The sequence below is a fragment of the Buteo buteo genome, chromosome 9 (assembly GCF_964188355.1).
Source record: "Buteo buteo chromosome 9, bButBut1.hap1.1, whole genome shotgun sequence".
NCBI classification, from domain to species: Eukaryota; Metazoa; Chordata; class Aves; order Accipitriformes; family Accipitridae; genus Buteo; species Buteo buteo.
Genome location: NC_134179.1, coordinates 45,134,646 through 45,160,713, shown reverse-complemented (window position 1 = coordinate 45,160,713; position 26,068 = coordinate 45,134,646). Strand labels below are relative to the sequence as shown.

The 26,068-nt window shown below is 58.5% G+C and overlaps 1 protein-coding gene across 3 annotated transcripts in view; it reads right to left on the bottom strand.

The window, feature by feature from the left end:
* Positions 1 to 15,446: 15,446 nt before the first annotated feature.
* The window catches only part of CDK12 (cyclin dependent kinase 12), a 31,018-nt gene continuing 20,396 nt past the window's right edge, over positions 15,447 to 26,068 (bottom strand). Inside the window, exons 10-14 of one of the 3 annotated variants that reach the window (XM_075036487.1) lie at positions 25,838 to 25,954; positions 25,138 to 25,269; positions 24,122 to 24,336; positions 21,863 to 22,312; positions 15,447 to 19,310 (exon numbers count right to left, since the gene is read on the bottom strand). In XM_075036487.1, the coding sequence (XP_074892588.1) occupies positions 18,622 to 19,310; positions 21,863 to 22,312; positions 24,122 to 24,336; positions 25,138 to 25,269; positions 25,838 to 25,954 (1,603 nt within the window). In that variant the 3' untranslated portion in view covers positions 15,447 to 18,621. Of the gene's footprint in view, positions 19,311 to 20,100; positions 20,948 to 21,862; positions 22,313 to 24,121; positions 24,337 to 25,137; positions 25,270 to 25,837; positions 25,955 to 26,068 lie in introns of those variants that run through there. The other 2 variants (XM_075036488.1, XM_075036489.1) reach the window with 2 other exon arrangements.

Below are 26,068 nucleotides of genomic sequence, written 5' to 3'. Positions count from 1 at the left end.
CCGGCTGTGCCGGGGGGTGCCGGTCCCGGTGGCGGGGCTGCGGTTTAGGTTTAATTCCCGGGATTTTTGTTTCCCCGGTGCCCGCCCGGCCCCGCCGAAGCGAGGGGATGCGGGAAGCCGCCCGGCTGCTCCGGTACGGACCGGCCCCGCAATGCGGCCCCGAACTCGGTGCACGGCCCCGGCGCAAAGCTCCGGTGAAAGGTTTTGGTGCACGGGCCCGGTGAACGGCTTCGTTGCAAAGCTCCGGTGCACGGCCGCGATGCAACGGCTCCGGCAGAAGGCTCCGGTACACGGCTCTTTGCAGAGCTCCGGTGCACGGCCCCGGTGCTCGGCACCGGTACAAGGCTCCGGTGCCCGGCCCCGGTGCCCGGTCGGCCCGCACCGCGGCCCCGGTGCTCAGCGCCGGCGGCGGCTCCCCAGGAGGAAGGCGGGAGGTCGGGAGCCGCCGCCGAGACCCGCCGGGCTCTGCGAGGCTTTTGCGTGATCGTGGAATCAAAGTCACCTCGGGGAGGTGTGGGGGTGTGGGGTTACTGGGGACCCCGCACGGCTCGGTCGGGAGAACCGGAGCGGGGCCAGCACCGGGGACCCCCGGTGCGCCGCTCGCCCGGTCTCAGCCTCTTTATTTCAAGGCAGGATGAGATGGGGGGGGGGTGTCTTTCCTCGCCCCCCCCCCGCCCCGCCGCCCCCGGTACCCCCGGCCCGGCCCGGCCCGACCCCTCTCCCGGCCCGGCGGAGCGCGGCGGGGGCCCGGGGCGAGCGCCAGCTCCGGGTCGCCGCTGCCACCGGCGAGTGCCAGCCGGGGGGGGGGGAGGAGGAGTCATTGCTTCAGTTTAAATTTCATGGCATCTGTTCATTATTATACAGTGCGGATTTTTATATGGACAGCTAAATTAAAGACAGATTTCTGCCAAAATTGCAGATACCATAAAAAAAAAAAAAAAAACCACAACAAAAAAACCACCACAAAAAAAACGGAGGCTCCCGGCGCTGCGGAGGCGGCTCCGTTACCGTCGCCGGGCCGGGCGGCCCCGCTCCGGGGGCTGCCCGGGGGTCGGGGTGGGGTGGGGGGGCCGGGAGGGAGAGGGGGGGATAGCCCCGGTTTTGTGCCATGGGGAGACAGGGAGACCTCCCGGAGTGTGTGTGGGGGGGTGTGGGGGGGTTGTCCCCGCGGTCCCCGGAGCCGCGGCCGGGGCGGGCAGGGGTTGGCAGCCGTCCCCGCCGCACCGGGGGCTGCCGAGCCGCCCCCTCCCCCGCCCGGCCTGCCAGGCTCCATCGCAGAGGAGTTAAAACAAGGACATCTGTGCCTGGAATCGCTGCGAAGCTCCAAACCTGCCAACGCCTGCTGGCACCGGCCGCCAGCAAATGCTGGTACTCCGGAATGCGGCACCGCCTGCAGCCCAGCCCGGGGCCCCCCGGTCCCGGTCTCCGTCCCCCCCCCCCCACTCCGGTCCCGTGTCCCGCCCCGCCACAGGGTCCGACCCGGTCTGGTCCCGGGGGCTGTGTGTCGAGGGGGTGCTTGGCCCGGCTGGGCAGGGAGGGCGGTTGCTCAACCCCCGGGGCACACGCGTGTGCGTGGCGGGGGGGTGATTGGGGGGTGTGTGTGTGTGCCCCCCCCGGGCAGTGACCCGACTTGTACGTGTCCCCATCATGTCCCCGCCAGCCACAGCCCTGTGGGTCGTGGAGTGGCCATACCCCAGACCCCCCCAGCCCTCCCTGGGGTTGTGTCCTTTCCCCCCTCCTCATTTACGCCCTGCCCCACTGCCAGCATGGGGCTGAGCCCCAAGCCCTGTCCCCCATCCCCACTCTTGGGCGACGGGCACCTGGAGAGCCGGAGCTCTGCTGAGCAGCCTGGGGATCTGCAGCCCCAAGCCCTGTGGAAAGGGGGGGACCTGCCCCCCAGCCCTTCCCGGGTCCCAGGGGGAGAAAAGGGGCAAAGCCCAAACAGGGGCAGCGGGGGAGGCCGGATCCAGCAGACATGGGGCTGGCCCTGGCCAGGAGCTCCGGAGAGCAGGTGGTGCCCACCTGAGCACCCTGCAGCAGCCAGGCCCCTTCTTCCCTTCCCTTCCCTTCCCTTCCCTTCCCTTCCCTTCCCTTCCCTTCCCTTCCCTTCCCTTCCCTTCCCTTCCCTTCCCTTCCCTTCCCTTCCCTTCCCTTCCCTTCCCTTCCCTTCCCTTCCCTTCCCTTCCCTTCCCTTCCCTTCCCTTCCCTTCCCTTCCCTTCCCTTCCCTTCCCTTCCCTTCCCTTCCCTTCCCTTCCCTTCCCTTCCCTTCCCTTCCCTTCCCTTCCCTTCCCTTCCCTTCCCTTCCCTTCCCTTCCCTTCCCTTCCCTTCCCTTCCCTTCCCTTCCCTTCCCTTCCCTTCCCTTCCCTTCCCTTCCCTTCCCTTCCCTTCCCTTCCCTTCCCTTCCCTTCCCTTCCCTTCCCTTCCCTTCCCTTCCCTTCCCTTCCCTTCCCTTCCCTTCCCTTCCCTTCCCTTCCCTTCCCTTCCCTTCCCTTCCCTTCCCTTCCCTTCCCCCCCATCCCAGGCTTCAGCCCCATTCCCGGAGCCCCTCCGGAGCCCCCACCTGGGGGTCCCACCCTGTCCATCCCCACGCCGGTGCCCCCAGGCCCGCACCCCGGCTGGGCTCCCTTCTCCCCCCTCTCCGTGGCAGGCGGTGGCTCATTTCATATGGGAAATGTCCATTTTGTTGCTACTTAAAAGCTGATTTACGGCGGCTGCATCCCAGCCCTGCCTTGGCCTGCGTTCATCCCATAATCTGCCCATTTCTCTTGGCAGCTCTGGCTCGGCCGGGCTTGCCGGAGGTCTGTGCAGGGCAATGGGAGCCCCCAGGCTCCAGCCACGCTCCCCCCCGGCAGCCCGTTCCTCATGCTGCTGCTCGCAGCTGGATCCCATCTGCTTCGAGCGGATCCCGATGGACCCAAGACGGCAGCACCGGGCGATGCCGCTGGTGCACGGCGGTGGGATGGAGGGGACCCAACATCCCCAAAATGCCCACCCGGGGCTGCGGAGCTGGCGGGGACACACGCAGGGGATGGGGATAGCACATGGGTGGCTTTGCATCACCCCGGCATAGCCAGGACGCCCCCCCTGCATCCACCTCCGCCCTGGGATGGAGCCGATGGGATCCATCCATCCCTCCGCCCAGTAGGACAGACAGCCGCTGTGCCTGGACGGACCCCATCGGTGCGTGGGGCATGGTGGCAGCACCGGGGTCCTGGCCCGGCGGTTGCCGGTGGTGAGCAGCATCCCGGCTGGCCCGGCCCTCCTGCACGCTCCTAATTAAATTTTACCTGACTATAAATCTTTTTGTTAAATGTAATTGAAAAACACACCTTTGGAACCATCACATTAACCCGGCATCCGCTTTATTAGAGTAATTAAAGTCTTTCTCAAGTTCGCGCCGGGCAGATCGGCTGGATTGTGCCGTAATCCCGGCAAAGCAAACAAGTTCAGTGCAAAACTAATTACATTTAGAGCAGCTGTGATAATAATCCTAATTCAACCCCATTTGGTACCTAAAATCCGGTGATCCGGCAGCAAAAGCCGGGGGCGGGGGGGGTGGCTGTGGCCCATCTCTGCCCTCCAGCTCGTCCCCTGCCGGCAGCGGTGCCGGGGCTGGTGACAGCCCTGGGGCTGCCCTGGGTTACCCCAGAACCTGGGGGGTCCCTGAGGCGGGGTGTCCCTCGGGGCTGGGCTCCCCCTGGGGGTGGGGTGGGTCCCTGTCCTCGGTCACCAGGCCCCAAAAACCACCCTCCCCATCACCCTGCCTGACCCTATCACCCTTTGCCTGGCACTGCCGGGAGGCCGCGGCTCTGCCCCGGTGCCCGGGTGGTGGCACGGTGCCCAGGCCCCCCCCTCCCCACCTCCGCCACGGCCTCCCCGGGGACGGGGGGGATCAGGCGGCCGCAGCTGGCGCACGCAGCCGTAATGGCCACGGCTGGGCTGGCACGCCGGCCCCGCGCCTGCGGGCACGCGGGCAGGAGCAGCTTGTGCGCGGTTTGTCCTTGACTAGTCCCCGCGTGGCCGCCCCTGCCTGGCGCTGCCCACCCCGGCACAAAGCCCCCCGCCGCCTGCCCGCGGCCGAGACCTCCCCGCTCATCACACGTGTGATGCCGGACCTTCGCCGGCACCGGGGGCTCAGCGCCCTAGGCCGGGCAGGGTACCCCGCCGCTTTGCTCCAGCGGGAAGAAAATCCTCTGTCGGTGTCTCCTTTCGGTTGCCGGAGCCGGTGGGCACGGCGTTGGCATCGGCACCGGCACCAGCAGCACCGCGGACACTGAGCCGGGCAGGACGCGGGAGGTTATTTGCATCCTCGCAGTTACCTTGGGGAACGTTTGCTACAAATGTATATTGGAGCTTGTTGCCAAAAATTTGTGTTAGCTAATGGCTTCTTAATTCTGCCTAAAATGAGAGAAGGAAAATTATGCCATTCATCTTGTATTGGTTTGAAATCACATCTGACAACTAATCGATCATACTGTGGGACATTAACTCCTTTGGATGGGGGCCCAAGCCGGCTCTCGCAGGCTCCTCGCTCCCGCGCTGGATTCATTTAACTACTTTACTGCTGGTATTTTGGCACGTGGCACGGCGGGCTGGTTCCTCTCCGGTTGGTGCCGCTGAATTATTTGCCTTTCTCCGGATACAGCTGGCACGGTGCGCCGCATCAGCCCCCACCCCTTCGCGTGCCGCCGCCGGCGCCCTTCACCTGACCTTCGCCCCAAGACCACCCCCCCGTGCTGTGGGGTCCAGCTCCCCCCCCCCTCCTCCTTCCCATGGGTCTCCCCCATTTTGGGCATCACTGGGGGATTTTTTCTCCAGGCGCAGCCAAGGGGGGAGCACCTGGCGATGCCCGTGAGGACAACAGGGAGGTCCTGGGGGACCGCAATGGGGGGGTGGCTTTGCTGGCTGGCCCTGCGGCAGCCCCAGGTGACCCGTGCCTCAGTTTCCCCATTGCTCCATGGGGAAAGGCTCCGCTATCACCCACCTGCGTGGGCACTGGGACAGGCAGGTCCCCAGGGCGAGCAGGGGGGGGGCTGGTGGCACCCCCCGGCCATGGGTGAAGGCAGGGTGACCCCATCCCCTATGTCATGTGTCCCCCCCACCCAGCAAACTCCGGTGACCCACCCTCTGCCACTGCGATGCCCCACAGAGATTTATGGTGCCAGGGACAGTGGCCTTGGGCTGTGTGTGTGTCCTCCCCCCCCGCGGGGACCCCCCCCCGGGCACAACTGAGGGTGCTGGGGGCACCCCCCACCCCCCCGGCCAAGCAGGGTGGGATCCTGCCCCCCTCCATCCACTGCCACGGGGGACACACACACAGAGATCGCAGTGGGGAGGGTCCCCAGGGAGCCAGAGCCCCCCCGGGCACCCCAGGACCCCCCCGGGGGAGCAGCCGGCCCCAGCCCGGGCAGGGGGCTTATATACCCAGGGTGGGCGGGGCCAGGAGCAGGGAAGGCTGCGATTGGTCATCAGCGCAAGCCCTAGCAAGGGATTGGCTGGAGACGTGAGTCCTGGGTGGGGATTGGCTGAGGTCTGTCCCCATCCCTGGGACCGGGGTGGTCCCTTGGGGTCCGTGTCCCCCCGCCCCGTGATGGGTGACCCGCTGCTGGGGATGTCGGTGTCCCAGGGGACCCCCCGGAGGGTCCCCAGTCCCTGGGTGCCCCCCTCAGTCCGTGGGTGCCACAGAGGGGCCGTGTCCCCCCCAGAGCAGAGGACATAGGGACTGAGTCGTGGGTGTCCTCCCCCCCCCCCGGCCCTTCTGGTGGCTGCTGGCCAAGGAAAGGCTTCCCAGCCCACACGTCCATCTGTCCATCCGCCCACTTGCCCACCCAGACATCCTTCTGTCTGCCCACCCACCTACAAGTCACCTGTCCGTCCATCCGCCCATCCATGTGTCTGTCCCTGCATCCATCCATCCATCTGTCCATCTATCCATCTGTCCATCCACCCATGTATCTGTCCCTGCATCCATCCATCCATCCATCCATCCATGTGTCTGTCCCTGCATCGATCCATCCATCTGTCCATCCATCCATCCGTCCATCCATCCATCCATGTGTCTGTCCCTGCATCCATCCATCCATCTGTCCATCCATCCATCTGTCCATCCACCCATCCATGTATCTGTCCCTGCATCCACCCATCCATCCATCCATCCATGTGTCTGTCCCTGCATCCATCCATCCATCTGTCCATCCACCCATCCATGTGTCTGTCCCTACATCCATCCATCCGTCCATCCATCCATCCATGTGTCTGTCCCTGCATCCATCCATCCATCTGTCCATCTATGTGTCTGTCTCTGCATCGATCCATCCATCTGTCCATCCATCCATCTGTCCATCCATCCATCCATGTGTCTGTCCCTGCATCCATCCATCCATCTGTCCATCCATCCATCCATCCATCCATCCACCTGCTTGTCCCTCTGTCCATCCATCATCCATCCATCCCCCCCTCCCTCCATTCCCCAGACCCTGTGTCCCCCCACGTCCCCCGGAGGGGTGGGGGGAGGCTGGGTCCCCCCTGCAGTGAGGGGCCAAGCCCCAGGGTGCCGCGGTGTAGCCCGGACCCAACCTGCCCAGTTGGGTGACCTGGCACCTACCTCTGGGTGACCTAGAGCCCCCCCTTGGGTGACACCCCTGTTGCGGGACCTAGAACCCCCGCTGTGACCTGGAACCCCCAACTGCGACCTGGAACCCCCAACTGCTGACCTGGCCCCCCCCGGCACTGCTTGGGGAGGGGGGGCGCACGTGTGCGCACACAGGGCTGCAAACCCCTGTTGTGGGTGGGGCCAAACCGGGTGTGGCACCATGGGCGGGACCAACCAGGGTGTGGCAGGGATGGGTGGTGCCAAAGAGGGTGTGGCACGTGTGGGTGGAGCCAGGCAGGGTGTGGCATGTGTGGGTGGAGGCAGGCAGGGTGTGGCAGGGATGGGTGGTGCCAAAGAGGGTGTGGCACGTGTGGGTGGAGCCAGGCAGGGTGTGGCATGTGTGGGTGGAGGCAGGCAGGGTGTGGCAGTGGTGGGTGGTGCCAAACAGGGTGTGGCACGTGTGGGTGGAAGCAGGCAGGGTGTGGCATGGATGGGTGCTGCCAAACAGGGTGTGGCACGTGTGGGTGGAGCCAGGCAGGGGGGCAGTGGGGGTTCTCCAGGGTGGGCTGGATCTGCTTTATGCCCCCATCACCCCCTTCATCCCCATCGTCCTCATCACCCCCCATCACCCCCTTCATCCCCATCACCCCCATCACCCCCACCATCCTCTTCACCCCCATCACCCCCTTCACCCCCATCACCCTCTTCATCCCCATCACCCCCACCCTCCCCATCCTCATCCCCCCTCGCCGGGGGCGCGGGCGATAAAGACGCAGACCCCGAGCGTATGTCAGGAATCAGTGCCTGTCGCAGGCGCCTAATCTGTTTTTCTAAGCCGCCCACGAGCAGCGCGTTAGCCGAATTAGGCCGACAGCTGCTACGGGTCCTCTCCCCCTCCGCGCCCGCGCCGCGACGCCTGCCGCAGATGCCGAGGCCGGGAGCGGCGGGTACCCGCCGCTCCCGGCCTCGGCATCTGCGGCAGGCGTCGCGGCGCCCGCCTCGCACCTCCCGCCGCTCGGTGTCGGCACGCGGGCGTCGGCGCGCGAGGGCCGCGAAACCTCACCGGGGCGCGTGGCACCCACCGTCGATCCCGCGGGAGCGGTCGCGGGGCACACGCGTGTGCATCCGCCTCTTTTTTTTTTTTTTTTTTTTGGATAGCAGTAGAATGCAATATGCAAATGAGATGGTTATTACCGCAATGTTCGTCAAGCTGAGCTGAGAAGACATTAATAGCCTGATGAATATGCATGTGAATTTGTTAATTAAGTTAATTATTCTGCTGAAAATGCATTCGTCTTCCAAGGACATTTTCCCAATGATTTTTACATGCTTCAGTCATTAGTCATGCTATATTTTATCAGGGAAATGAGTTTGCTTAAGTTGTAAAAAAAAAAAAAAAAAGAAAGAAAGAAAGAAAGAAAAGGGAAAATGGGGAAAAAAAAATGAAAAGGGAGAAGAAAAGGGAAAACAAAGCGCGGGGCAGGGCAGGGCCAGCAGCTTCAAGGTGGAGGGAAACTTTGGGGAAGAGCCGGGGCCGGGGCTGCAGGTGGGTGCAGGTGGGTGCAGGTGGGTGCAGATGGGTGCGGGCTCCCCCCACCTCCCCCCAGCTCCCCCCTTTTTCCCTCTGATGACAAACTTTTTTTTTTTTTTTTCCAGTGCCAAATTTCCAACACATTAATTAATTGTTGTAGCCAATTAACTGTAGTTGTGCAAATGAGTTTAGCACTAATTACCATGCAGTGCCTGTAATCACATAAAAAACTTGCTGAGAGGTGGAGGGAGCGGGGGGGGAAGCGGGGGCTCTGCCGGGGCGGTGGCGGGGGGACGGGGGCAGGATCCGGCCGCCTGGCACGGGTCGGCCCCCGTCGCTGCCACAGCCCCCGGATGGCCGCGGTGGGGTGCGGTGCTCGGCTGGGGCTGGGGGGCTGGCGGCAGGGACCCGCCACCCTCGCGGTGACACCGGTGTCCCCAGGGCTGGCAGGGGCTCGGCGGGAGAGGACGCGGAGCGACCGGCCATGGCGAGGGGCAGGCGGGGGCAAACGGTCACGACCGGCTGGTTCCTGCACAAAGCGGTGCTGACCCGCCACGTGCTGTGCCGAGCCGTGCCACGCTGCGCCATGCTGTGCCGTGCCACGCTGCGCCGAGCTGAGCTGCGCCGTGCTGCGCCACGCCACGCTGTGCAGAGCTGGGCTGTGCCGTGCTGCGCCGCGCCATGCTGGGCTGAGCCGTGCCACGCTGTGCCGTGCCACGCTGTGCCGAGCCGTGCCACACTGCAGCGTGCTGCGCCATCCCGTGATGTGCCATGCCGTGCTGTGCTGAGCTGTGCCACGCTGTGCCGTGCTGCGCCGTACCACGCTGCGCCAAGCTGAGCTGCGCCATGCTGAGCCATGCCGTGGTGTGCTGTGCCACGTCAATCTGTACCATCCTGTGCAGAGCTGTGATGTGCCGTGCTGAGCTGTGCCATGCCGAGCTGTGCCATGCCGCGTCATGGCAGGAGAAAAGAGGGGGACATGTGGCACCAAGTGGATGCCGGAGGTGACACCCCATCCTGCCCACCCACCCTGGCCAGAGCTCCCGCAGCGCCCAGCATCTCCTAATCACACCCTGGGACAAGGTGAGGACCCTCCTGTCCCCCATGGCCGGTGGTTTTGGCAGGATTGGGGCCGCCAGGCCAGCGCTGAGCCCCTGGGGACCCCCCGGCACTGGGCTGGCACCTCCCGGTGAGGGGCAGCGGGGGCTGCGTTCCCTCCAGCAGCCGGGCAGCAGGCAGGCACCGCGATGGGCTGGCACCCTGCCCGGCCGGGGGATTAGCCGTGCCATGGATACAGACTCTCTGGGGGCTCTGCGCTGCTGGCCTGGGGCTCCAGTGGCACGGCACGGCATGGTACAGCATGGCATGGCATGGTACAGCATGGCATGGCATGGTATGGTACCGCATGGTATGGTATGGTATGGTATGGTATAGTATGGCATGATATGGTATGGCATGGTATGGTATGGCATGATATGGTATGGTATGGCATGGCATGGCATGGCACGGTATGGCACAGCACGGCACGGCTTGGCTCGACGCACCGTGGTGCAGGATGGTGCAGGATGATGCAGGATGGTGCAGGATGGCGCAGCCGGGCATCGCCCAGCCCGGCCCAGCACCGCCGGGTGCTCCCGGGGCCGCCCCCCCCCGCCGCCCCCGCCCGGGAGGCAGAGGGTTAAAGCGGGACCCGCCGCGCTATAAATTTTGCATCGCGGGGGGGGGGCTGGGCGGGAGCCAGGGGCTGTCTCTAGGTAACAATAAACACCCGGGCAGGAGCAGCTGGTGCACCGACTCTCTCTGCATCACAATGCCGGAATAACGCTAATAAACCCGCCCGCGCCCGCCGCCCGGCCGTGGGGCGAGGGTCCGGCCGTGGGGTGAGGGTCTGGCCACGGCGAGGGTCTGGCCGTGGCGAGGGTCCGGCCGTAGCGAGGGTCCGGCCGTGGCGAGGGTCCGGCCACGGCGAGGGTCTGGCCGTGGGGCACAGCATCCCACCACCACTTGCAAGGGAGAAGGGATGGCGGCACTGGTCCCCGCCTGCTCCCAGAGAAGCATCCCGGGATGCCGGAATAAAAGGGTCCGACACCTCGGCCCTCGCCACGCAGCAAAGGGTCGGGGTCTGGTGACGACGCCACGTTTCCCTGCGGAATGCCAAAGCCAGCGCATGGTGGCCGCTCCCCAGGTGTGATGTGCCACCGGCTGTCCCCATCACCCCGCCGCAGCGGTGGCATCACGGCCAGTAGCCCAAGCACCAGCAAGCCGGCCCAGTGCCACCGCACAGCCAAGCTGGGAACCCCCCAGGACCTTCCCGTCCCCCCACGTGGTCGGTGGCATCGAGGGGCCGGGGTTTGGCCACCACCATATTTCGCACCTCCCGTACGCCCGGAGCCGGGAGCAGTGCCCGGGGCTGTGCCCCCCACCCTCCAACGTGCTCCCCGCTTCTCCGGGCAGGCAGGAGGTGTACGGGGACTGGGGGGGTCCAGCAGTGGTGACGGTGGCCGTTCCCGCAGGCTGCAGTTCGCATTCCAGCGCAGGAGGCAGCTGTGCCGCCACCCCGGCGCGGCCCCCCCAGTGCCACTAAATATTAATGCCTGCCCTACATTGCGCCGCGGCACCTGCCACGGGCAAACCGCCCCCCCCCCTGGCTCTTCGCAGGGCTGGGCAGCCACCCCGGCACTGCCGCCTGGGCTGGCCCCCCCAGGGCTGTGCCAGAAGGTGTGTGTGTGGGGGGGGAACACGCCTGAACCAGCTGTGCCCCCCTCCACCCTCCCCAGGGCTGGGAGGGAGGAACAAAGCAAAGGTGGGGGCACGGTGGGGTGCGGGGAGCGGCGGGCACCGAGAGCCCCCGTGGTGGGGGAGGCCGGGGGGAGAGGGGCTGCTGCCACGGCACAGGGCTGGGGGCTGTCCTGGGGGTCCGGGAGCCCCCCAGGCTCCCACCGTGACTCAGGGGTCCCAGCAGGAGCAACCAGGCAGCAGATTCGGAGCAGGGTTTGCCAGAGAATGCTGCGGCGAGAGTGGCTCTGCCCGTTGGCACGCTCCCCCCGGCACCATCGCCCCCGGCATAACCCCCCCCGCCTCAACCTCCGCTGCCAACTGCAGCTGAGGACGTGCCGCTCATCACACGTGTGCCAGGCGGCACCGGGGCGGGGGGGGGGGGTGGCCGCGGCCCCGGCGCCCGCCTTGAGCCCCAGCCAAAAGTCCAGAGCCGAAAAGTAGGGGGTGATTGATGGCAGCGTTTGGCGGGTAAGCGCACCCCGCGGCCCAATCCTCCCACCTTCCCCAATTCCTCCCCTGCCCCTATTCAGAGATCATGTTGTCTCATGTTGGTCCCAGAGGCACCATTAATTAAAAATACATCCAATTAAATGGCAGGTGAAAGCGTGCAGGCGCAGGCCCTCCCCGGCCCCCCCCCATCCTCGCCTTGGCTCAGCTGTGCCGATGGCGGCGGGGAGGGCGATGCTCCGGGTCGGGGGGCCGTGCCAGGCCCCGTCCCCGCTGCCACCGGGCGCACTTTTGTGCCCCGTCCCCATTTGGGCACCCGCTGCGGTCCCTGGGGTGCAGTGGGGTGGGGGTCACCCTGCCCGTGTCCCCCCTCCCACAGGCTGGGCAGCACGTGGGGGGATGGCGGGAGGGGACCGCAGTGGCAGTGGGCACGATGGCCGCGGAGGGCAACGTCCCCAAAAATGAGACGTGCTCAGCCCTGGCTTGGCAAAGGGGCACGGGAACGCCGGCACGGCCACCGCCTCGGCGTGGGGGACGTGGGGACACGGGCTGGAGCAACACCGGGTGGCCGCCAGCCACAGCCTGGCTGCAGCATCCCTGGGAGGTGGCACCGATTGGGGTGGGGGGGAGATACGTGGGGGCTGGGGAACCCCCCGGGCTGCGGCGGCTTCGTTTTCCCGCTAATTGGAGATGTTAATCTCGGGCGCCTTTCCGCTCGGGGTGCTGGCAGGAGGCACCAGCTGTGCCGCGCCGCCCGCGCCGCCTTTTTAATCAAGCTGCCGGTGCGGCGGGGCGGGAGAGCGGGGGCTCGCCGGGCCAGGTGGCCCCCATGGCACAGGGACCGCGTCACCCCGCTGCTGTCCCCCGAGGAGCAGGGACGGGGCAGGACCCTTCCCGGAGAACCCCCATCCCACCCGTGCCCGGCAAACCCCATCCATCCCTGGCAAACCCCATCCATCCCTTGTGCCACCGCAAAGGGCACGGGGGGCACGGCCCGGCGATGCCATCCAAAATGTGCTCAAAACATGTTCCCAGTGCGGCATCCCAGTCCCGCGGGATGGAAGATACTGGATCCCATGGGATGGAAAGCACTGGGGCTCACGCCCCCATCCTTCACCCCCAAAAACCAGCCCAACGCCCATCTCCATTCTCCATCCCTGGCACATCACGGCCTCCAACACCTCCACATTTTTTTGGTGGTTTTACCCCCCCCGGTTCCTTTTTAATCCTTTTATTTCTCCCCCCCCTCCCCGCAAATGCCAAGGCAAGGTGTTAACGGATTTTTTGGAAGGAAATGTCTAAATTGCAAAAAAAAAAAAACAACCTTTCATGCCGACAGCCGGAGCAGCTGGAAGGACAAATATAGCCGGGGAGGAGGATGGGGACGCGGTGGGAGGTGGTGGCCATGCTGAGAGCGACACCTGGTGACAGGCATACACGGACACGCGTGAACACGCATGTGCACGTGCCCCAGGTGCGCACACATGCATCTTCACGTGTGTTTACGCATCTGGGGCACGTGCACATGCGTGTTCACGCGTGTGCGTGCAGACATACGCCCATATGTGGGTGCAAATGTGTTCGCCTGCACACTCACATACATAAACACGCGTGTGCACGCGCCCCAGGTGTGCGTACACGCGTGAACACGCGTGTGCGCACACCTGGGGCGCGTGCACATGCATGAGCGTGCAGACGTGTGCCCAAATGTGTCTGCCTGCACGCTCACAGAGGTAGCAAAGCTGCTTTTGCAGGTGGGGAAACTGAGGCACGGGGAGACCTGCCAGCATGCTTTTCTTTGCAAAGAGCCACCGATGCCTCGGATCACCGAATGGCGAGGCGGAGCCGCTCCGTGGGTTTCACCGTGCTCGGATGCAGCTCATCCCACCACCTGGGCGCTGGGTTGTGCCTGCTCCAAGTGGAAAGGCCAGCGGGAAAGCGTGGATGCCCACGTGGGCAGCACCGTGGTGGGATGCGGTTGCCCGAAGGTGATCGGCAGCGCCGAGCTCCTGCAGCCTTCGCGGGAAGGCCCCTGCTCCTCTTCCTCCTCCTCTGTGAGTCCTTGCCAGTCCATCACCACCACCATGCCTGGAGAAGCACCGAGCATGTGCCAGGCTCACCGTGCCACCGAGGCTGACGTCCGGGGTGCCGGGACGCACCAGCAGCCGCTTCCCCCAGGCACGCGTGGAGCCCGACCACGCCACCACCACGCCGCCTGCGCCGGGATGAGCGGGAGAGCTGCCCGCACGAGGACTGCGAGGATGCGGGAGCAAGGAGAGCTGTGCCGGATCCCACAGCTCAGGCCAAGCGCCGGCACAGCGAGGAGCCAGGAACGGTGGGACCGAGCAGCCGGGAGAGCTGCGGCTCTGCCGAGCGTAACCCAACGGGGAAGAGGCGAGCACCGGAGATTTACAGCGCCGGCTCCGCGAGCGCCACGCAGCCCCCGGCCATTTGGCACGGCAGCTGCTGCCGGGGAAGTTGAATGCAAAAATAAATTAAATAGAATAAAACGTCCTGGTCACCTTTGGACGGGGTGGAGGCGGCGAGCGGGATGCCGCCGGAGCGGGGGGCCGCGCGGGGAAGGCCGCGGCGACCGAGGGGCTTTGTCTACCGCTGGCGGGAAGGTGGGACGTGGCGATGCCAGGGCTGGCGTCGTGCACGGGCTGGGTCCCTTCTGCCACGCCGGGGCGATGCCCCGGAGCCGAGGGGAGCAGCCCGGTCGCCTTCCGCCCCGGGGAAGGGACCAGGAGGATGGATTAGCTACCCAGCCGCCTGCACGGCTCCCAGCTGCCCCGCTAATAAATCAGGAGAAGGGCGGCCGGGCGGCCAGGTTGGGCTGCTCGCAGGCTCGCTCCCGCTTTCAAAGGCAGAGTAAAGCACCCGGCGCCGAGGCCGCCTCCGCCCCCCCCACCATCTGCACAAGGATATATTTTAAGACGTGTCAGCGGCAGGGATGCTAAACCAGGCGAAAGGAGAGCAAGAAAGCAGGGGCTGGAACCGGAGATGACGGCCGGGTTCTGCCGAGAGGGATGCACGGCCGCGGCGCGGGGAGCCCCATCGTGCGGGGAGCCCCGGACCGAGACCCGCAGTCCCCCACCAGCACCCCCCCATCATCCCTCGCCCAGTGCTCTCTCTGCTCTCCCCCCATCGGCGCTGGGGGCAGCTGCTGCTGCCCTCCCACCCCTGGCCCTGCCCGACCGCCTCGGCAGGGTCACTAAAAGCAGCGAGCGAGGGTCTGGCCGAGGCTCGACCGAGCAGAAAGCAGCTGATCCTGGGGAGCAAACGGAGCCCCTGGAGCAGGACCAGCCACCGCCTGCACCCTCCACAGCTCCTGCCATCCTGGATCCTGCCCCTTCTCCTTCACGTGGACGAGGGTTGGGGCAAATCCTCCTCCAGCCCTCCTAGGAGCCAGGTTGGAGCTGGGAGCAGCGTGAACACCCGAGGAAGGGAGACAGATGGACGGATGGAGCACACGGATCCTTCACCACAGCTCCCTCCCTGTGCTCTCACAGCTCAGGGGTACAGCAGAATCCGTCCCCCAAGGCACCCTGGGGTCCTCCCCAGAGCCCAAGGGGCTACCAGGAACCGGGGGAAGGTTTGGAGACAAACCTTAACTGCGCTGCTTCCCTGTCTGACCCCCACGGCACCGTCTCCTCTCCCGGATTCGGTCAGCTCCAGGTTTCCTCCTTCATACTCCCACCATAAGCGAAGCAGTCCCCTGTGCTCCAGCTCGGGCATTGCCCACCCAGCCAGACACCAACACTCATCAGAGCTGTGGCACCAGTGAGCTGGGTGATACCCGAGGGGCTAACGAGGGCTCGGCCCCACTCTCAATTAGCGGAGTCAAATTTGGGGGCTTACAGAGGTTGCAGCCTCGCAGGGCTGAGGGCTGGTGATGCCAAGTCCCAGCCATCCTCACCGGTCTGGCACCGGGGCCAAGCTCACTTACCGGCACTACTGGGCACCAAGCTACGGCACCAGGGAGGGCAGGAGGAGGGGGGAAAAAGGCTTTTAAAAGGAAAAACACAGTTACCGTGTAATTTGCAAAGGTTACAGCAAGCAGCGCGGTAATTCAGTGCAATGGAGCAAAAGGCAATACAGTAACAGGAAATATTTAATTTTCCAATCTCCACTTTCCATTTTTATAAACTGAAAAGAAAAAATTTAATATATTACAAAATATCTGTACAGAGACAAAGGTACAACCAAAAAAAGGCGCGCTCAGTCTCAAAACGAAACTCAGGAGAGGTACAGTAAGAGTCTTACCAGACGCTTCTCTGCTGGGTAACTGGCTACAGCGTGTTAGACATTGGCATTAAACCCAAAAACGATCCATGTGGAGGAAGAAAGGAGGGGCGAATTGCCATCTAATGACTTGTCTGTAACCTGCACCACATCTTAAATCTTTTTAAATGCATATGTTTTCCCCCCCAGTAAATCCTTTTGTCTTCTTTGTACAGAGACCCTTTAAAAAAAAAAAAAAAAAAAAGAAAAAAGGGGGGGGGGAGAAAAGCAAAGCAAAAAAAAAAAAAAAAAAAAGCAGAGCTGCTGGGAGGATGCAAGCAACCCCCCAGCCCTCAGACCAGGGGCTGTCCCCTGGCCAGACTGGTCCCCCCGGCCCCCACATGCTCCCTTCACCCTTGCAGGGATTGAAAGCCTCTTGCTGGGACCAGTTAAGAAAAGCCACTGGATGTGGAACAAGGGATCGCTGCCAGCACCACAGCTCTGCCCAAACCTCCCCAGGGTGGTCAGTGGGGTCGGACGAGGGAACGGTGAAAACCACCTTCTGCAGGAGCCTGGAGGGACCTCCCGGCATGGCCTGATCCCACAGGGACAGACAGCAGATGCCATCGGCCACCCCAGAGCAAGGGACAGAAGTCTGGGATGTCTGTCCTTTGCTCGAGGTGGGACAGAGGAACAGGAGCCCACCCTTGCAGTCACCATTACCTCCGAGGTCCTCGGCACCTTTTCAGTCCCTGCTGCAAAATGAACCGGTGCCGGAGAAGCATCCTCGTGGGGCTGGCTGACTCCGGAGAAAGCCACGGGGCTGGTGGGGACCTGGCCGCACCGGCACTGCACCGACAGGCACCGGCTTTGCTTCTGCAAAATGCTGGGACAGGCCACCCTAAACTGCGCCTACGGCTGGGACCCCCAACGCTGGGGGGGGCATCGGCACCGAGGAGCGGGCAAAGCCTGCGAGGAGGTCAGGTTTGTGTTGCCGGTTTAAGGACCGCTCGCTCCTCGGCAGGCTTTTCTGGGCATTTGCCAATTTGGAAAGACAATAAATAGGCATCGGCTTCCTAAGAGGATTCAGCACTGGAACACGACTTTTCCTTCCAAATTGGATGGGCTCAGGAAGAAAAGCCAGAACAACAACAACAACAAAAGCTCCACCACAGACCAGAGCTGGCAGCTGCATGGTGGAAAGGAAAAAAATATAGAAATTAAAAAAAACCCTCAAGAGGTGACTGGTTTATTTAGTGCACTCTGCATCTTACAGAACTTTTTTTTCCCTGCAGATCAGGCATGAACTGGCAAGTAAAAAAAAAACCTCCCAAAAATGAAATAAAAAAAAACCAAAAAACCCCCAAAACCCAACAAAATTACACTTGGAATTTTGCAAACAGTGTTGCTCCTCAGTGCTGACTCAACACTACAAGAGTCACTGGTCCCTGCTCACGCAGAGGCCTTGTACATTACCAGCAGTGTGTATATATTTTTTTTTTTATTTTCTCTCCCCTGCTTCCTCCCACAGCAAAGCAGGTGGGTGCAGCCGTGGGTCTGGCTGTGTAAGGCAGGTTTTCCCCAGTTCAAGAAGCACCACCTATTCAGGTGCATTTTTATTTTTATTTTAAATTTATCTCTTTGTATAAAAAGAAATTAAATCAAAGCCTGCTAGAAGGAAGAAGGTCTCTCGGCCCCCCAGACTCCCACCCATTCAACACTTCAGAACACTGTCATCCCTAAAATTAAAAGAAGAGCCATATGTTTTCCATAGGAAAGGCCTACTCAGAAAAAAAAGCTCATAAATATGTACCTTTGTTTTATTCATCTCTTTTGTTTAAGTCTCATTGAAATGGACAACATCGCAACGTTCTGCGGGAGGAGAAAATTCATTGTAAATACTTCCTTGACAACAACAAAAATATATATGCTTATAGAAATGATACATTAACACCTGGTAAGCCTCAAAGTACTGAGATGCCGCTTGGAGAGCCCGACTGAGCCCCATCAGGACACGCAACACCAGCCCAGAAGGATGCTGGGTACAAAAGACACTCCTACCTGGTGGCGATTCCCCACCAGAAGTTGTTTTTTTTCCTTTTTTCTTTAATTCTTAAAGTGTTTTGGAAGATACGAATTACAAAGAAATACATATTTTTTTAAGTGAGGTGTTCTCTTCAGCTCTTAAAAAAAAAAAAAGAAAAAAAAAAGACAATTCCCACTGCAAAGTTATGGCAGGAGAGACACAAAATTCAAAGAGACCCTTCACAAAAGCCAATTTACTAAGGCTACCGTCAAAAGAGACAGGACCTGGATCCGGAGCTGCCCAGGCAGGGCTCACAGCCTCAGCACGGAACAGAGCCGGAGGAGAGGGTCAGCTGGACACTTTACTGAAAGAAAGCAATGTCAGATAAATTGAGTACAAGCCAGTGCCACATCCTGGGTCTCCACAGCCAGGACAGCTGATCCAGGCACCTCTCCACCAATATATTCCCATTTCTCTCTTTTTTCTTTTTCCTTTTTTTTTTCTCCTTTCTCTCTTTTCAGGGAATTGGGGGGGGGCAGGGAACTACCGCCCCCAAATTTGCTTTGGGAACCAGACTCTCCCCCCGCCCTACCTGAACACTGCCCCATGCTTCCCCCACTGAGAAGCACTGGCACACAGCTTGTGAAACATTTTTAAATTTCCTTCTTCCCACGTGGTTGGGTTTCTTTCATTCCTATTTTTAAAGAATTCCCCCCCCCCCCCTCTGCTGGCTCAGGGCAGAAAGCTCACCGTCATTTGCGGTGGGGTGGTTGTTTTGTTTTTGTTTTTTTTTTTGTCACTAACCAAGCGCAAGAGGTTTTGACCAGCGAGACACCCAACTGGGGACCCTACAGTAAGTCATGGGGTGCCCGCCGGCAGCCTAGCAAGGAATACAACAGGGAGCTTGGCAGCAGCTGAAATGCAGACGAGACCTTGCTCTGGGAAGAAAGAAAAAAAAAAAGTCATGTTGCTAAAGGTGGAGAGGCAAGGGAGGGGAGGACCGGTGCGAAAGGCGCATCTCTCAGTAAGGAACCCCTCTCCCCCGTCCCCCCCGCGGAGGCACTCTGCCAGGCCCACGGTATGCCTTCCCATAAGAAGAAGTCGCCTGGGTTGGGGCACCCCAGCTGTGACCTGTTCCTGCCCCACTGGAACCGGCCGTCCCCGGTCCCAGCTCGCTGTAATTCTGAATTTTGGCCTCTGGATGTACCAGCGTGTTGTTGCTCCCCTCGGGTTTCGTAAAAGATTGCCCAACCGAGTGTATGGCGACGGGGACTCTGGCGAAGCGGAGGTCCTGGTCCCCTGGAAACTGGACAGATCCTGTGCCCTGGTAATTGCTCGTCTCCCCAAGGTGGCTCACGGAGCCCAAGAAGGTCCTGCTTTTCCCCAGAGGCTGGGCAGAGGGTTCTAGTAGCGTCTGGCCTGAATTCAGCTCCTCGGCACCAAATCCCCCCTCTGAGCCCTCGGCGCTGTAAGTCCTGGAGGAGTGGGACCTGCCGTAGTCGGCGGCTCTCGAGGCTTGGTGTTCATGTGTCGCGTGGCTGAGCGACTCCGACTCTTGCTGGGAAAAGAGCTGCAGCAGCGCAGCCGTCACGGCCGGGTTCAACTCTTGGGCTGCGCTGGAGAGATCGCCTTCGGACAGAGGCGGCGGTGGAGGCGGTCCGGGGGGCTCAGGGGGTCTCTTCTCTGGTGGGAGAATGCGAGGAGGACATGCTGTGGAAGGGTTACTTCTTTTAAACACCATCTTAAAACATCATGCGAACAGATATAAATACATTTATACGAAAAAAAAACCAAACAGCCTACCGAGACAGTCCGCTCTCTAGGATGCACTGGAAAAGAGGCGGAGAGTTTTAAAAGCTGGCATTCGTTGCAAGATCAATGCACATGTTCATTAACGTTTTTCCCGCACTCGCCCCGTCCCCCACGCTCCCAACTAGGCGGCAACAGCTGTCCTAACACATGGGCACCCGTGGAGGGAATTCCTGCTCTCGGATCAAAGGCTAACGCCAAGCAGGAGACAGATGTGGAGCCACATGACAGCACGTGTTCTCTGAACGCAGGGTCTCCCGCTGCACAGGGACGCTGTGCCTTACTGCTCCGGTACCAGGCTCGCCAGCAGCCGGGTGGCTGCGTACTGATAGAGCATGGCCCTGATGTATTGGTTTAGAAAAACACAAAATCAAAACCCAACCCCAAACCCATATGTACCAGTTCCCCACTGCACCCATGACAGACTGAAGGGAGCGGGTACCCCCTCTCATGTCCCCTCTTCGCTTCTTACCAAAGCCAGCCCTGCTTCGCCTGGTTTATGACCTTTTTGCAAAGTACATTTCCAGTACACAGTCCAAAACAATCTCAACCCACAAATATTTGCATGCAACGTACAGACTGCTCTGGAGCATGAGAAAATCTTTTTAACCCCCTCCCCCCTTCCCCCTCAGTCCCCCCCCCACCAAATCACATCTGAAGTCACAAGGATTTGTTTCAAAAAGGACCCCTCCTAGCAAGAACAAAAGCACCCTTCACACACCCCCACCATCACCACGCTCTTACTACTTTGTATTACTGCTTTTGAGCCAGCAGGAAGAACAAAGCAGCCCGGTTAGGCAGTGGGAAAGGCGAGAGCAGAGCTCTGGCCCTCCCCCTGCTAAGGCAGTGCCACGACTAGAAGTGACACTGCAGAGGGGAGGACGCAGCTTCCCGCAGGACACGATCTGCTCCCGGTGCCTTGCGTGCCGGCTTCGCTCACAAAACCAGTCCTGACTCCTGCAGAGCAACACAACTGAACTGACTCGATCTCATTCATCGACAAAAGGATGGGCTACACGGTGATTAAAGTTATTACTGGCGATGACGTAAGAGGCCACGAACACCTTGTTTGAATCAGATCCTCAAATCATTTGCAAAACTGGTTATTAAAAAGGTCAAACTTTATTGTGAAAACCAGTAGTCTTCCAGGACCACCCCTCCACCCATATCAGTCAGTCCACTTTAAAACTAGATTGTATTTAAACCCAGAAAACAATCTTCAGGTAATTTTAAAGCCAAGCTGATTTGGGGACAGCATATCATTTAAAATAATTATAAACAGAGAACAATGTTATTTAATTGAATCTGCTCTACAATAACCTAGTTATCTTCCAGTACTAGGGCAAAAAAAAAAAAAAAAAAAAAAAGCACGATCACAACTGGCTTGTGGTGGGCGGGTGTGTTGAAGGCACGAGAACACAGCACGTTCAGCTACATTGCAGAGGAGTTGTGTATCGGGCCAAAAGAGGCTCCCCGGAGAGTCTGAGACATACTCAGGAGGTGCTTCTAGAATTTGGTGAGGTCGTCACAGGATGTTGCTAATAATTCAAAAAATCAACAGAAACAAAAGACATGGATACATTTACACTCACCTTTGAAAAGGAAATCCACGAGTTCACTGATACAATCAGGTCTTTTACACATGCCTCTTACTTGCTCTACAAGAACCAGCCATTTGGCTCAACTTCAGATGTTGCTGAATTTTAGGACTCATAAAAGTCAACTCTATGTACAACCAGGCACACCGAAGCTGGATGCACAAGTTTCTTATATACACAACTGCCACTATCCCTCCCTTCCAGCACTCTCCAGTATTTCAGTTCTCATGTTCTTTAAAATCATCTCTGCAAACCTTTTTTTTTTTTTTTTTTTTTTTTTTTTTTTTTTTTTGAGAGGGCAGGAAGGGAATGGTGAAAAAGAGAATTGGGACAAACAATAAGATGGGAAAATCCACAGAGATTCAACGTCCTGTGCAAAAAAACTACCTGAATGTGTAAACTGATTACTACGGGTATTAGAGGAAGAACTGACCCTCCAAGTTTCCCTTTCACTTTTGGGCAAAAACCAAAACCTTCACTTCACCTTAAAAATCTTCACTGACCCATTCACAGTGGAGCACTAATGGATTTTATATGCTTTGGAGATGTGAAGCAGAGTAGTATTTTTGCGTTTGGGCTTTTTGCAGTTGTTAAAACCTCCTGAGCAGTCCAGCACTTACCGCAGGGAGTGGGTCAGTGTCTTTCTCAGTCTTGAAATCTGAGGCTTGACCACATTCTAGCACCCAGCACCCTTCCTCCTCCCATCCACACCCCCTGCCTCCCTCTGTCACAACACTTGAAGGTCTCGGTTCCTCCAGGCTGCAGTTAAACTACAGGCACTCATATGGAATACTTTAATTGTTCAAACAAGTGCATGGCATCCAAGGTGCACAAGCAACGGTCATGATTATTTACCTGTACTTTCCTCTGGATGCATTGTAGGGGTCTTCCTTGGCCCCCGTTGCTCGCTGCTCTTCTCCCCATTGCTCTCCTCCAGGGTTATAACAGGCTCCTGGCTCTTCATTAGCTGACTCAGCAGAACAGCCAGCACATTCTGCATATCTCCCTGAGCGCTGGCTGTTTCTGGAGTCGCCTGCTCCTCCGGTAGCTGGGCCTCTGTGGGTGGCTCTTCTATGGCTTCCTCTGCTGCTGCTGCTGCCTGAGACTCATGCTGCTGAGTTGTAGCTTCTGTCAGAGCATTGATGGACTGGTTGAGAGCCTCCAGCTGCTGCTGCATCTCTGGGTTAGAGTGTACATTCAACAGCTGGGCCATCTGTGGGACACTCAGATCAGTCTGGCTCTGCAGCAAGTTCAGTAAAACAGCTAGTTCGCTCTGATTCAGCTGCTGGGTGATTTCTCCAAGGCCTGCAGGAAACACAAGAAGCATCACAGGAAAGTTAAGCAAAACTGCATCACATCGGTTTGTAATTGTGACGCTGCACATAACAATAAACGCCTCTTCTCCATGTCCCCAGGCTGGGGGAAGGTACAGAGGCTCCAGAAGGAGCATTCCAGGATAGTTTGCTCAGATTTCCGTCATCAGCTTGCCCCCTCCAGACTACAATCAGCTCTGAACAGCACTGCAGCAGCACCCCGTGGTACTGCACACACACTGCACTCACCCAAGGCTACAGCTGGGTACTGCTCTGTTAGCCATAGAGGAAAGCTTCTTCAGTGCCCCCTCAAATCTACCAATGTAACTGTGTATGTAGCTGCTTCTTAAAGATCAGCTCAGTTGAGTCAAACCTCCCTGTTCCTTGGTTAGCTGAGGGCATCCCAGGAATCAGAGCGGTGACCGAGGACACCACACCAGTTATGGCAGCAAGTCTGAGGATGCAGGATGAAGATTGGAAACCCTTAGCCCACTTCAGTGGCAATCAGCAGCAAGTCTGACAGCAGCTCAGCCCCTCCCAAGGTCTCTGCAGCACTCTGTGGATCAAAAGCACTCCCTCCTGCACTGGAAAGCAGGTTTCCCAGGATGGAGGCTGAGCTGCTGTTTGGGACGGAGGAAGGGTGTGTTCCACTGATGCAGCAAAAGAAATTAGGTCAAGCAGAAGGCAATTCCTTGCTGAAAGCTGGGCTGGTATCAGAGAGGACTCTGTCCTGACCTGCAAGTATCCAGGTTAGTCTAAAATACAACCCTTGAGTGGCATCACCTCCCTTTGCACAATGTTGGAACAGAGCCTCCTGAGTGACAAGTGACAAGGGTGTCCCTTCACACTGACATTGACTTTGTAAGTCTAACTTTTTGGGAAGAAGGGTGCAAAGGTTTGGTTTTAGCAGCTTAGTTTTAAGCTCCCCTTGCTGGTAGGCAACTATGAATGTGACACTCACTTTTCTCAGCTGTTTGTTAATCCAACCACCACCTTTTGTCCATCTGCCATGTTTCATTGAACACATGGATTGCACATTCCCTGGAGCAAGAGCTGTCTTCCTTGTTACTTGTCAGTACAACATTTGACGTGAAGGAAGCTTTAGCCCATATCTGGGTTTTGATAAGGCTTCTACAGAACAATCAGCATGGTTTGGGCAGCTTTGTCTATCTCTACATTCCCAGGAATCAAAATACCTCCCCTCCAACTATTTTCTAGACACAGAAAGGTTGGTCACAGTTTTGGAAACAGTGTACAAGTCCTGGTCCTTCAAGTCTTTATGACCAAATGATCTTTTCTGCAACAAGCAAAGTGCAATAATGTACACTTTTGCCCACCAGCCAGTAGCCTGTTACATCCCATGCCTAATCTTTATATAATTTGATCAACAAGAGCAAACTTCAGCTCATCTGCACACCCTTCACATAGCTGTACCTTCCAGTTTCTTATCTGGCCTAAGTGACTCAAGGACTCCTTCCATTACCCTCTGTGAAAGCATGCTTTGGAACCAATACTATAACTCACAGAACAAATTCATAGTCAGGTCATCAGTGAGTGAAGTCTGAAGACTAGCCAGAATGCTCTGTGGCCAATAGTTTTCCCGGCAGAGGGAAAAAAAAAAAGGGGGGGGGGGGGGGGAACGGGAGGGAAATCAGGTTAGGAAGATTCTGGAATGCCCTTTCTGTAGAAATAAGAACCGGACTGTCTTGAAAATAGACATAAGCCTCCCACACCCAGACCAGAGAGAGCAGGGAGGTAGCATATCAGGAGCAGCCTTTTACAGAGCAGACCGGGCACTGACCTACTGCATCTCCAGCACCAGACTCTGTTTTGAGCTGGGCAGGCTGTGGGTGCACAGGACTGCTGTTGTTTTTGACAGTGTCTGTGCTTGTAACAGAGGTAGTTTCTTTCCGAGAAACTTTTGATAATGGCGGCTCCTCCACTGCAATCCCGCTTTGCCGCTGCCGTCGGCGTTTCTTGCTCCACAGCTCATGGCAATCCTGCCAGTGGGGAAGGCTGGAAGAGAACAACACTTAGCAGTTAAGAAACATAGCAAGAAAACCGATTTAAACCTCAAAGACCACAGAAAGTTATTAGCACTGTGAGAAGCACAGATGTTCCCCCGACTGCAACCATACTATTAAACCAAGAAGGGGCAAGTCCTAGAACCAGGAAAGGCAGCATAATTTGCATGTGAATCATTTAATTTGCACTGGGATCTCACCCCTGAACAGACTGGGTTAGCTACAATGCACACAAGCCCCAATGAGCGCAAGTCCACCAAGCTTTGAGAGTCTGTCGGCTTTAAGAAAGCAGCTGCCTTTAGTCACTCTGAAGGAAACGGGAATCTCAAAAGCTACTGCCATACTTGCACGCAAAGCAGCCAGAGCAGAGTTTTATAATCTGCTTGACTGGAGTGGGAGAAAAGACCTGCAGTGTGACACTGCTCAACAGCCACTCTTCTAGTCAATTAACAAGCAGCATAAACGAAGCCTGGCCAGCGTTCCATGGCACAGAGGACAGGGATATGCTACATGCTACTCTTGCATATCTTTCAACAGAGTTTTAGAGCACCTTACAAGCATCAAACTCAGCTTTATAAAACCAGCCTGTTATCAGGAAGAAAGCCAACAGCACAGGAAGAGCTATTTGCTCAGCCATATGACAAAATGCAAGGGCAGAGTCAAGAACCCAGAAATCATAACTTAATTCTGACTGAAAAAAACCCCCACCCACCCCAAGGCCAAGCCAGTGGCTTCTTCCCAAAGCTCATTAGCAGAGAGCCCACTGTGGTGGAGAATGCCAGCTGGAACTTACTCTGGAGGTGCCATTTTGCTGAGGTCAACATCCTTAAGGAAGTCACTCTGCAGGGCCTGTTCTGCTGTGCAGCGCTTGCCAGGGTCTAGCGTCAGCATGTGGTCCAGCAGGTCGAGAGCAGACGAAGGAATGCTGCGCAGAGAGTTAGAAATATAGCTGAGTTAAGGGGTTGTTCTCAACAGGGGGAGAAGCCCACTTTCAGAGGGACACCTCAGGCCTAAGAGAAACCCATGCAGTCAAAATTTATTACTACATGATGCAGCTCCTCAAAGACATCAACAGAACAGGCATCAGATATGCAGTATTTTCAGTCTAATTTTTGCAATTTATTAAGAGCAACTCTGCTACAAATCCCACAAGATTATCACACAATTATACTCTCCCCCCAGAGAGCATGTCTTGGAAGTCAGACAACCTCAGCACTGTGAGAATGCCACACTGTCAAGTGTGTCTTCCAGCACAGACCCTAGCTAGAAGGGTCACAAGCGTGCAGAGGCAGGGAATCCCTCTGAAAGGCAGCTGTGGCAGATTGGATATTTAGAAAGGGGACAGTGACCCCAAGGGCAGAAGGCAAGAAGGGGAAGAACTGCTTTATCCTGCCAGGTAGGCTAGAACCAAAGGATAGCAGACAAGTCACACAGCGTAACAGGCGGCCATAACCCCCACGCAGCCACTTATCCTCTCTTCTAACAAAACTCACAAGGAGAACTCCTCACGCAGGCGCCTTCGGTATTGCTTCTTCGGTTTCATAGTGTTGAAGTAGGGCAACTTGATGACATCTGGCCACACTGCTGGACAGGGGCTCCCACAGAGCCGGCTGAGAACCAGAAAAGCAGAGTATGATCAGCAGGTGGAACGCAGCTAGGAGGAGAAGAGTCACCAAGCCGAGTGAAAATGTTTCCTTTCTAAGCAGTTTACTGTACCAATAACC